We start from the raw sequence: 12,470 nt of genomic DNA, 5'->3' as shown, positions 1-12,470 counted from the left end.
TCAGCTCTGCCTCCCAACCAAGCCCTGGCCTTTCCACAAAAGAGACACCAGGCGATATTGTAGCCTCCGCGCCGCCCCTCTCCTGCTCTGAAGCTTCCTGGATTCTGAACGATTCCCAGCTGAGCAGCAACAGCGAGCTGCTCGACCTGAGCGACCTCCCCGCCAGTCCGAGACCCCCCCTGCCTGTGGGCCTGGCCTTTGACTCTTCCAGCCCAGCCCCTCTGCGCTCCCCAAGAACCACAGCTCATGAGGGTCGTCCCCAACCCCAAGAGCACAGAGACGGCCAAAAGCAAAGCAAGAAGTCTCGTTCATCTTCTTCCTCCTCTTCCTCCTCTCTTAAGAGCCCCACTTCCCCAAGAGCTGGGAAGTTCCCCCTGCAGAGCTCCCCAGTACTTAGTCCATCCTCCCCACCTTCTACGGCACCCCCGGGGACCCCAGGTTCTGGCCTGAACCCTGCAGCCAAGCCGTTCTTCCCCAGTTTTGCTGACCCCATGGAAACCCCAGCTGCTGTCCCCGCGGTCGCCCTTGTCACCGAAGGTTGGTTGCAGCCAGTCCTGGACAGAACAAAGCTCTCTGTCCATGTGCACCTTAAATGCTTGTATATGTTCTCCCAGGACTGATTGTGTTGGCATGTTTTCTCCTTTAGGGGCTAAACACAAGCATAGAGACCATATCTACCTCAACCCTTGCATGTACAAACATAGACTGGTGTGGACTGTGCCTTGGCAAAAAAAAAAATGATTGTAGTTTACTAACACAGGGCCAATGGAAAGCCGCGTGCAATGGGTGCTCTGGTTTCACTTGGCTTTGACTACTTTTTTTCCACCACTGGGATATTGTCACAATTAACACGGAGGGTGTGATCCTGCTAACTAGTCTCTTCTTCTCACAAACCCCCATCTGTCTATCAACTCTTTCCTTCACCAAACAGAAAAATGCAGACTTTTATTCCCTCCCTTCTCTGGCCTGATGTATCTATTAACATTCTGTTATCATACTCCGCTGCGTCTTGGGATTGCTTGTCACTCGTGTATTCTGTGCTGTGTTGAATTAACCGTGTTTTCCTCATTAGAATTATTTGCTCAAGTATCTCTTCCAGAGAAGATGTTTTTAAAGGCAACAAAACGTTCTATGGGCTTCTTACAAACTGACCCCTGGTTTCTATGCATGAGCGGAGTTCTGCTGCACGCGGAGGCGTCTTAGGAGTTTCAATCTTAATCCTTGTTTTCTCTTTCTCTTTCCATGTTTTGTGATGACCTCCACCTCGTCCCACCAAAGGTGAGTGATCTTGTGTCTTTCTTTGATAGATTGTGGACTATTGTTGTCTGTCCCAATATAACATTATACTTTTAAGAAAGTTACAAGTCAACCTTAAAGGCTGCACTTTCCTTCTTTCTTGATTTTCTGCAGCTCTTTTAAAGGTGCAGTGTGTAGAATTTACGGAACGGATTGGCAGAAATGGAATATAATATTCATGTGTTGCAATTAGTGTATTTTCCCATGAAAATAAGAATCATTGTGTTGCCGTTACCTTGGAATGAGCCGTTTTTATCTACATAGGGAGTGGGTATGCTTCACGGCGGCCGTCATGTTGCACTGCCATGTTTCTTCTATAGGAGCCCATGACAGAAAAACCAAACACTGGCTCTCGAGATGGTGTTCTGCGAGTTCTATTTCAAGTTCAAGTTCAAGTTATTTCATTCTTAATGACCACCGGAGGCAGTGTTTCACAGTGGATCCACCTCACGCATGTGCAGTCGAGAACTGTATGTCAACAAAGTCACAAAAAAAAAAAAAAAACAGCTTCACACACTCGCATAGTGTGGGGTCTTGTCTGTGATCCTTCGTTCCCCAGAGGCTGAATCCTACAGTTTGAATGCAAGTATGGTTACGAAAACCAACAACACCACAGGGGATCCGGCTTCGGTATCCCTAGTTTTCGTTCATGGTTCAACCGAATGGACCCCGGTTATCCTGCACGTCGTGTCACATCGGGGGAACACAACAGCGGAAAATTAAGAAGGAGCCGAGGAGGCTACGATACAGGTAGGTAAACTGGTGGCCAGCACAGTGCTTGTTAAGCACAGTGCTTGATAGCCAGTTTGAGTCTGTTGTAGTACGTGTGAGCAGTTCCGCTCCAAGAGCCTACAGGCTAAATTCATTTAAACGGCTCTGCCAATGTTATTGGGCTCCGCCTATATCCCCTTTTTCCGTCACGTTAAGCTCTGATAGCATCGAGTGGCCTCGTCTAAGGGTCAACCAGCTAACAAACAGCTACAAGTGCTCACCTTCGGGTTATCCTTAGCCCCCATGGTCTTCGCAAGTAGTTTGACAGCAGCGCAGTCGCCCATACAGAGCCGCAAGGGAAAGGTTCTCCCCTACCCCGTTGACTGGTTAATCTGTGCCCCGTCTTGGGGTGCACTGTCTGAGACATGTCTCTTTTGCTTACCCATATTGCCTGTCTGGGCCTCATGGTCAACACAGTGAAGAGCTCAGTTGCACCCAGCCAGAAGAAGAGGAGATATGGTGCTGGTATGGCAAGGCGGGGACGGACCTTTTTTCCTCAGAGTCCTCAACCCACTGCCAACGCTGGTTCTCCTTGATGGAGAGGACCAACCCGCTAGGCCAGGAACAACCTGGCCTAACAACCTCCTCTACGCTTCCCACCAACCCCTCTGATTCTGGCAACGTTTCAAAGAGTCCGTCAGGGCAGCAACAGAGTGCTGCTAGTGGCCCAGAGCTGGCCAAGAAGGCCATGGTTATCAATACTTTACAGTCTCCTCAAAGGGCAGGGCCTCCTCTCCCAATTGGTAGGTGAGATCTTGCACCCAAACCCACGCAAGCTGCAGTTGTGAATTTGGCCCCTGAGGGGCCGGAACCATTGCTGAATGCCTGTGACCCGTATGTAGTCCGAACCATCCTAAGCTCCAGAGCATCGTCAACCAAGTCACTCTATGTGTGCCAATCAAGGATATTTTCCGACTGGTGCGCATCAGAATCGGTACCAGATTAGGTGAGGGATGGTGGCTCCTCATGACCCTGTTGGTATCAGTCATCCAGTGTAAAACACTGCCTCTGGTGGTCAGTAAGAATAAAATAGAACAAGAGTTACGTATGTAACTACTGTTCTATGAATTCTGGATGACCACCAGAGTTCTCTGTCAATCGGAATATTGGCAAGAAGATTCCGTAGGCACAGAGCCCCAGGATTGATGTGATTATATAGGGGCATGTGGGAGTTTCTGCCCACTGGTAGGTGGTCGATTAAAGGAGTGAGACGGCATCTCTCTGGCTGTGGGTTGCTGACATGGTGAGAGTTTTAATTTACAAATGTTTAACAGAAAGGCTCGTGGCCAAAACGATAAATGATAGAAAATATTGCGTTTGAGCACAAGAGGAATGACGTTTCTGATCTGGCTCCTGGTCGGCTGACATGCCCATGCGCTACACCCCTCTGCAAGACAGAAAATTAATTAACAGACAATTAAGACAAACATTAAGTAAGCTCCCTGCCCCAGGTCGGACCAATCAACGCCGCCTGGGCTGAAGGAGCCATGCTGCTGTCTGTAGCCGCGGCTTAACCACGCCGCAGGGTGGATTATACCTGGGCAACCGGGGTCACATCTGGCTTTGTTGAAATAAGGTTCTCAACTGTGCATGCGCGAGGTGGATGAATCCAGTGTGAATCACTGCCTCTGGCAGTATCCAGAATTCATAGAACCGTAGTTACATAGGTAACTCTCTTTTCACGGCCACCATCTCTTCCACGGAGGCCACCATGTTGCACTGCCATGGGATGGGATATATATGCCATATTCAGTTGGTTACAATATGCAACTTCACAGCTAGATGCAACTTAATTTTACACACTGCATCTTTAAATGCTTTTTCACTCTTATAAGGTCCTACTGTTATCTTCAGTTAAAATCTCCAGTTGTTCCTGAAGATTTCTTAATTCAATCACTTTTCTACTGACATTGTGTCGCTCAGAATCCCTTTTACCCACGCTGAGCCGTGGAAGTTGTTTTTTACTTAACCCAAATATGTCTGTGGCAGTGCAACATAATCTGACCCAGAGGTTTTCGGCAGACTGGGAAATTGGAATTAGAATTGGGAGTGGTTTCAACGACCAGAGTTTGGCACTTAAAGTCCAAGTGCAGCCTATGCCCGTGCTGTATGTAATATTTCCCACAGAGCAACCTGTGCAACTTGTATTGTGATTTATGGAGATGCTGAAGTAGGGAGAGCCCCCCCACCCCACCAACACCACCATGAACTACTTCCTGTTGCTCCCCGGGAGACTGGAACAAGGCTGAGCCAATGCCACCAACCAGGCACAAGAAGTACAGTGGCTTGTTAAAGCTGTTAATTAAGCCACTTTGATGAATATCCACGCTCGCTCAGCAGAACAGAGGGCTATTATTATATTGTCTGCCGCTGTGTCACTGTGTCCGAACTCGTTTACACAAGGGAGGCAGGGAAGTGCAGAACCGTCTGCTTGTTGGACTCTTAATCGTATGTTTTATTTTTTTCAGTAATTTCATTATTTGGAAGACAATCGCACTCGCACTTTTAAATATACAGATTAATGATTCATGTGGTGTGTCTTTGTGTCTGTGTCTGGGTTTGCGCCAAAGACCCTTTTGTCTTTTGTCCCTAACTCTCCTGGACAGTAAGCGCACGACTAGCAAGACAAGACCCTTGTCTCGTATGGAGTCTTGTATGTCCAAAATTCTGCTGTAATTATCCCCGTGTGCATTTATATTTAAGTGCACAGATCAATGGTGTACAGCACAGTTGTTTAATGTTCCTGCGTTGGTTTCCCCTTATCAATTCTTACATTATTGTGCCGCCCAGTCCATTTAATAGTAATAATAGTAAGAGTAATGGTAATTTGTGTGTAGGAGCGTGTGGCCTTTCTATGTTACTTAGGGTTGGGCGAAACAGTATATTGTTATAATATCAATATTGTGATATGAAGCTAGATATGGCCTGGGATTTTTCTTATTGTAATGTGATATAGTTAAATGTGGTCTGTAGGGCTGCGTTACAGTAAATTAATGACATTTTCTGACCTTTGTAGACTGTTGTAGCTCTTCTAGTCAACGGCTCTACCTACTTGGTCATAATGTGCATGTGGCTAATGAATGTTTGTGTGTAAATATGTTATGAAAGCACCAATAGCCGTCCCTGAAATATCGTCAAATTATTTTACGTATCAAAAAATATTGTGATATTTGATTTTGTCAATATAGTCCCCGCCTCGATATCAATCTGGCTTTGTCTGCATACATGTCTGCTTTCTGCATCGCTTATGGTAATTTTTGTGTTCAGGTCACACTGGAAGACTTGCTACACCTGACATGCCCCCCCCCCCCCCACACACACACACACACACTCACACACACCCACACACACACACACACACACACACACACACACACACACACACACACACACACACATCCGACATGAGCTGGTGTTGTGTGTTAAAACCAGCTGCGTCTGCCACCCCCTGTGTAATAAGACCATCAAATTGCGTCCCAGGGCGGACCCATGTCACCAAGGGTACTATTTGGACCCTGGAGGAAAGCTGGGGAAAGAGAGAGAGAGAGAGGGAGAGAGGGAGAAGAGAGAAGCGAAGGGGGGTGCAGAGCGAGAGATAAATTGAGCATCATACTGTTACATGAGGGGTAAAGGGAGTGAGGCGAAAAAAAGAGAGCGAGACAATAAATTAGTCTTTTTGGTGTGTCACGAGACAGAGAGAGCGAAAATAACTACAAACGCCTTAAAAAACCAAAAACCTCAGTGGTGCCCACAAAGATGGGGGCGTGGGGGACAGCACCACGGGATGGATAGATGATTTGATAGATAGATGGATAGATAGATGGATGGAGGCCTGGAAGGTTACTTTTACGGATCGCAGGAGAGAGCGGTGAAGGGTGAAGGAAGGCAGAGTGTGTGGATGAGGGGGGGGGTTCAGACATGCCTTGTCTGAATGATAAAGTGACATGCTGACATTAAAAGACGGCTCCAAAATAAAAAAGGAGTGAGCTATTTTGAAGCAGAGTGCTTTTTGTCTCCTCTCAGGGAGAGAGCGAGAGAGAATGAGAGAGAGAGAGATGAAACAACTTGCGAAAGATATAAGGAATGGTAGAGCAGTGAGTGGACATGATTCCTATTTGTTTATGCACATGCACAGTGACAGAGCACACTATTCAAACTGCGTATTCAATTCTACTTCAAAAAACAGTCAACATAATATCCCGGATCAGGAAAAACTTGTTTTGTTGAAAATAGCCCTGATAAAAAATAAATAAATAAAGGGGTCAGCTCTCAGTGTTCAGTATGTCCTAGAAGATATCTGGCGTGATGTCTCCCTGAGACAGCGTAGGCAGTATTCAAAGTCCGTCCACCTGAATTCATTGTGTACCCATCCACTAAGCCAAGTGTATACACACACAAATACGTGCACACACGCGTGCACAGAAACCAAGTAATCCTCTTGAAATCAATTATTGACGTGTGATGTCATACGATGCTTTTCGTAATATACTGTATAGACCGAAGTACACACACACAGACACAAACACATATACATACAGGTGGTCTCATCATACGCGTACACACACCACCAGCACCTGCTTTGAACACACTCCCAACATCCTCCTGGTTACATCCCTCTCCTTTCCTCCCTCATTGACTATGACAGGAAGAGGCCACATGCCGAATTGCTGTTCCAGTTTTCCTGGACTTAATTAACTCTTTTTTGTCAACACATCTTGTCATCTGACTTTTCTATGTTGATGTTTTTCTATGTACATGTTGTTCTTTAGTTTTATGTTTATTTGTCTCACCCGTGGTCTTCCCACCCCTATATTGAGTAAACCCCAACCATTAACATAATGATATTCTAACATTATAATGTGTTTTTATTATAAGCCAGGCTTAAAATGCAACACAAAATTTGATAAATTCTGGTGTAGTGAAATCAGTTTGTGGCCACTTTCACGTTCGTCCGTGTCAATCCCCTGTCTTTAACTCCACCAAACATTGGTACCGTGGTTAGGTAAAGACCACAGCAATACCCTGAGTTACGTCTTCATCTCACGCCGTCATACACACAGTACATACATACATAGATGGCTGAGTCACAGTGGCCTATTTTTAACACCACTCCGAGTGCAGTTGGTGTAAGACAGTGGCCTGGAGGGTGGCGAACTCGGTGGGATCGGTTGGTGGTCGTGGACGGTTAAAAGTGGAGGCCCTCGAGATTCCACAACCGAAAGGTGTGAGGTAATGGCCAACTGTAGCGTTACGAGTGTGACTCAGACTCTAGGTATTTTTTTTGCTGCTTGTGCTGTGTTTTGGTCACAGGAATCCCGCAGGGCAACAACCTGGGGAAATTGCATGGCCAGTTGCTAGCATTCATACTATTATCAGCGATTTGAAAACCGCCTGGCTCAGCAACTGCCGTGTAACCACTTGGGAAGAAAAAGGTTACTGTCAAATTGTGTGCAAAACTAGAGCTCACATGCATGCATGACCAAGGCCTTATCCCAGCATACAGTGCTGGGAGCAGACAGAGCTCATCATGAAACAAAAGTGAACCTGGACTAAGCTTCCCCCCACTGATTACATTGCAAAGAACACAAGGGGGTGAAAAGAAATGAAGGAGTTGGCAAGTTTTTTTATTTGGTTCTGGTTCCCTTAAGATCCGGGGATGGAGTTAATTGAGGAACAAACACACCCCTTAATGAAAAATTACTTCAAGCGAATGAGTCAAATTGAATTTAAAGCCATTGACAATATTGGTGACGACTGGCCAACAGATTCAAGAGGTTTATTTGTCACATACATATACATACTTTCATACATACATGCAGTGAAATGTCAATGCAACGCACCCGGTGATTACACCCAATATGTTCTAGACTGAACACAATAGCAATCTACCTACTTGACTAACTAACTGATTCCTAAAGGGTAATGCAGTGAGTCGAATACTATAGAATAAAATAAAATATATAGAATTATATAAGAACTCAAAGGTAATGCAGGTTGGGTGTACAAAATAGAATAAATGGAATAGGCTTATGTATATGGGATAAGCTATTTATGTATATACAGATATGTGCATTAAAGTGGCATGTGAATAAAGTAAGGTAGTGTTTGTGAGATATACAGCACAGTATACAACAGTAGGGCGCAGCAATACGGTAACACCGAACAACCCAGAACAGTGACACAGTATGCGGAACAGTGTGCTACATACAGTCCAGTAAGGTAGTGGAGCCTATGTGTGTGGCTCAGTGAGGACCCCTGGTGAGGTCAGCATTGACAGTTCTAATGGCTTTTGGGAAGAAACTCCATCTCAGTCTCTCTTTTCTCGCTGTGTGACTGTGGAGGCACTTGCCTGACCGCAGCAGCTGGAACAGTCCATTGTTGGGGTGATGAGGATCCTTCATGATCCTCGGTTGTAATCCACGCCTAAAGTCCACAATCAGCTCCTTAGTTTTGCTGACGTTCAGGTGGAGGCTGTTGTCCTGGCACCAGAGTGACAAGTCAGTCACCTCCTCGTGCCTTCTCGTCGCAGTCGGAGATCAGGCCCACGACAACAGTGTCCTCAGCAAACTTGATGAGGACAGTCATGACCACCGAGGTGAGGGCCACCAAAAGGTAGTCATTCAGGCAGGCAGGAGAGGACTGAGGACTTCTCAATTTTTATCCCTAACTCTAATCCATTACCTGAGCTATTGCCTTTTGAATCCTGACCAGAGGTCATCTTTCAAAGTTAAATAGTTTTGTTGTCATATGAATGAGAACAGGTACAGAGAACAGGCTGCTTTATTTTAATCTACATGTTGTACAGCTCTTTAATTTCAAAATGGGAGCTGTTTTTTTTATACATTTTTAAAATTACAAAGTTCAATAGCTTTGTAATGAAACTAGCACTCAAACTAGGTCTATGTAATTGTAATTTCAAACAATGCAAGCATCATTACCAGTAATAAGATTCTTAATCTCAGAGCCAACTCAACTTTACATAATACGTAAAATAAGGGTATAGTAGTCATTTAAATAAAACAGTATTTAAAAACATAATTTAAAGAGTATTTCAACAGTTCATTTTTAAACAAAATTTACAAAGCCAAAATGGAAAGAAGTAGTGTAGTATAAGTAATATAAAAGTATTTACCTAAAAGAAAAGAAAATGCAGACAATAACGACAGTGAGTCACCTTGATTGTTGACACCTTAAATAGTCGTGGACCACAACAATGAAGTGTCATACTGAATAGACACACTGTTGTAAGATAAACACTTCAATATACTACTAAGAGGTAAGACAAAACAGGTATGCAATACTTGATAAATTAAAGTTACTGGTTTTAAAGTTTTACTAGCCTCTTTCTAAAGTGGTCCAGTGTGTGGATTTATAGATTCTAGTCATTGGCCTTTTGATTTCACATTGAGGGTTTAAACTATCAAATTTTTGTTTTACTTAAAATAATTGTGAAATATCACAACAAATATCTGCATTTGAGCCTTAGATTGATTTTCCAAATTCCATAAAACAACAATGGCACAATAAAATGTTAAAAATCAATCAACAAAAGTAAAAAAAAAATCAACACCAGGGATATATTAATAATTTGTACAAACGTTAAAGAGACTTACCAGTATATGGGTCCATCTGAACACTCAAGATTGTTTTGCTGTTGTTACAGTTTAAACTCCATGGTTTAGTTCACGGATGAGTTGCCAACTATTAAATAAATCGTCATATGATAGTAAACTGGATATTTAATTGCCCCTATATAGAGAAGAATTTTCACCTCTCAGTGAGAAAGGGGTGGATTGCTCCATTTCAATGTGGAGATTTTCGTCAATGGGTAAGCGTTTGCACATGTTGGGTGACACAATGATCGGCCATTAAGTGCAAACAAAGAGATGGCCCAAGGCTTTACCTACGCACTGCTTCGGTAGTCACTCACGCAACAATGTGTACTGCGACAATAATAGTATTAGTACTGTACAAGTACAAGCACTGTGCCCTTGTGTGAAAGTTGTAGACTGGGACACAATAAAATGGATGGTTCCTCCAAAAAGTCCTTTGAACGATGAAAAAGTTCCTGCGGTGCAAAAAGGCACAATATGGCGAGTTCTGCGATACATTAAGTATAGCGATTCAATTTGTTGCGATATTTTACATTTATTTTATATAAAAGAAACACCTGTTATATAAGGTTATGCACAGTGTTTTCATTTGTTTTATTTAATTAAATACATCTACCAAAAAAAACACAGATTCATTCATTCTTTCAAACCATTCATTCTTCAAAATCAGAGATGTACATATTGGACGAATTAGATGTACAGAAAATATGTTCAGTTACAAAACATTTTTCATTAAACAATTGCAAGATTATCCTGTACACGCAAGTTGCTTTACGTTTTGGACCACTGCTCCCCCGGTGGACAGATAAAGCATTGCAACTGCTTTTCCACAAATACAGCCTGGGGGCGTTCCCAGACAATGGCGTAAAATTACATCATCGAGTGGGACATAATTACAGGCAGGATCCGAACACGGATCCGACAAGGTGCCTGCATGGGTCAGCCACGCTACCCTCTAAGCCAACTATTTAAATATACATTTTTGGGGCATGAGAAAATGGGTTCCAGCGCTGAGAAATAATATTATAACTAAAATTGTTAACACTATGCTACAATACAGATAAATACAAAAACTAATAACCAGCCGTTAAAATATACAGTGCATGAAGCGGTTACATTTATTAGGCCCTATTATTATTTTATTAATGCACACATTTAAATTACATATTGACATCATTTCAATGAAAAACTTGGTTGATGTTGACTAACATTTGGTCGACTATTTGGGGGCAGCCCTACCCACAATCATCCTTTTACCTTGGCAAATTTTGTTCATAAAAATGCTATTAGAAGTGAGTATGGTCTTTTTGTGCTCCCAGTGCCCATAAAAAATTAACTTTGAACCTTAAAGTCAATTAGAACGTTTTAGAAATACAACTTCCTCCTCTCTCTCTCTTGTGTGTCTGCCACCGCATGAAACCAGCATCGCAACCCTGGAAAACAGCCATTGTCACTGAGGCCACTAAGTGTTTTAATGTTTATTCATTGCAAACGAATTCCCTGAAAACATGTTGCATGGTGCGTGCACTTGAGACACACACACACATTAAGGCGAGCAAAGGCAAAGAGGGGGCGACAGCGTCTCACACAGGGAGCCAGACAGTCGCTTACATAAAAACACCAGAATCGTAGATTCCCAGACAGCGCCCGGAGAGGTGGCCCACTCGTCAAAACAACCAGATAGTCCCAAAAGACATTATTTGTTTTTTTTGTTTTGTTTTTTTTCCATGCAATCTGCGAGCAGAACGACAGGCCGCCAGACACACTGTGCGCAGCGTGTTTTGCCCTTTATGCCTCGTCGACCACGGTCCAGTTGACTTAGCACTTTGCGACAGTCGGCTTTCATAGCGTGTGTCTGATTACACACGTGTAGGTGTAGAAAGATTATACACAGTTTATAGATGTTTGTGGACTAATTAGACTTTAAAAGTAATATATGGCTTGTTTTTTCATCAATAATGCCATAATCAAAGAAATCAATCAAAGCATGCTCTTCATATTTTAAATTTGTCATTTGTTTAATAAAATGTATAGTTTCTGCAGCCCTGAAAATGTATGTGCTTTGTGTTTTCCTGTGGTAGACAGATAAAGTACTGTGCTTTTTGGGAGATGGGGGGGTGGGGGGGGGGTTGCTATAGAGACTGCAGATGAGTTAATGTTGCCATGGGCACAACGACAGATGCTTAGGAAATAGAGGTAAACAGCTCTATTTTGCAAGGCACTGCATATTCTCATTATATACACACATACGTAGAAGTGCTCTTGTCATGCCCTTTATGAACAAAACAATGAAATACAAATTATTATTAAAATTTAATTATTATTATTATCATTATTCCCTGAGGTATGGAGCTTTTTCACGGTAGTGGTTCTTTGTTTTTGACAGTGTCATGAGGAATGTGACATTAATTGATGTATCAAGTGTCAGTAATTGAAGAGGAGACCTAGGGCGACGGAGAGAGCAGACTACTTTAACCGCTAACTCTACTGTCAAGACACTTAGAATCGACCGCTGTGTGAGAAATGAGATGAAAACAACGTCCCAAAAATTGGAAGAGTTAAGGCTTGTAACCCTGACTGTGCAGTCGGTGCGGGCCAGGCCGTAACGCAGCTAGTGTAGGAATGGATCAGCGAGCTCCAGCAGCTAAATGCATCACCGACATTGACAGTTCCATTAGACACTCGCTGGCAACAGCCATGAATTGATTTTCCTCCCTAATAACAAATTAAAATGTTGCCAATCCAGCTAGTCTCTCAAAGAACAACGCTAGGGAACATAAGGGGGGAAAA

The 12,470-nt window shown here is 43.3% G+C and overlaps 1 protein-coding gene across 3 annotated transcripts in view; it reads left to right on the top strand.

Annotated features, from left to right (window-relative positions):
- The window catches only part of LOC307245227 (uncharacterized protein), a 112,712-nt gene that overhangs the window by 65,245 nt on the left and 34,997 nt on the right, over positions 1-12,470 (top strand). For all 3 annotated transcript variants that reach the window (XM_080020689.1, XM_080020690.1, XM_080020688.1), the window contains one exon: positions 1-537. This exon is cut by the window's left edge and continues 960 nt beyond it. In XM_080020689.1, the coding sequence (XP_079876815.1) occupies positions 1-537 (537 nt within the window). The remainder of the gene's footprint in view (positions 538-12,470) is intronic.

Source organism: Zeus faber (assembly GCF_960531495.2).
Source record: "Zeus faber genome assembly, chromosome: 19".
NCBI lineage: Eukaryota > Metazoa > Chordata > Actinopteri > Zeiformes > Zeidae > Zeus > Zeus faber.
The sequence above is the reverse complement of the archived record's forward strand: the minus strand, read 5'-3'. Positions and strand labels throughout refer to the sequence as shown.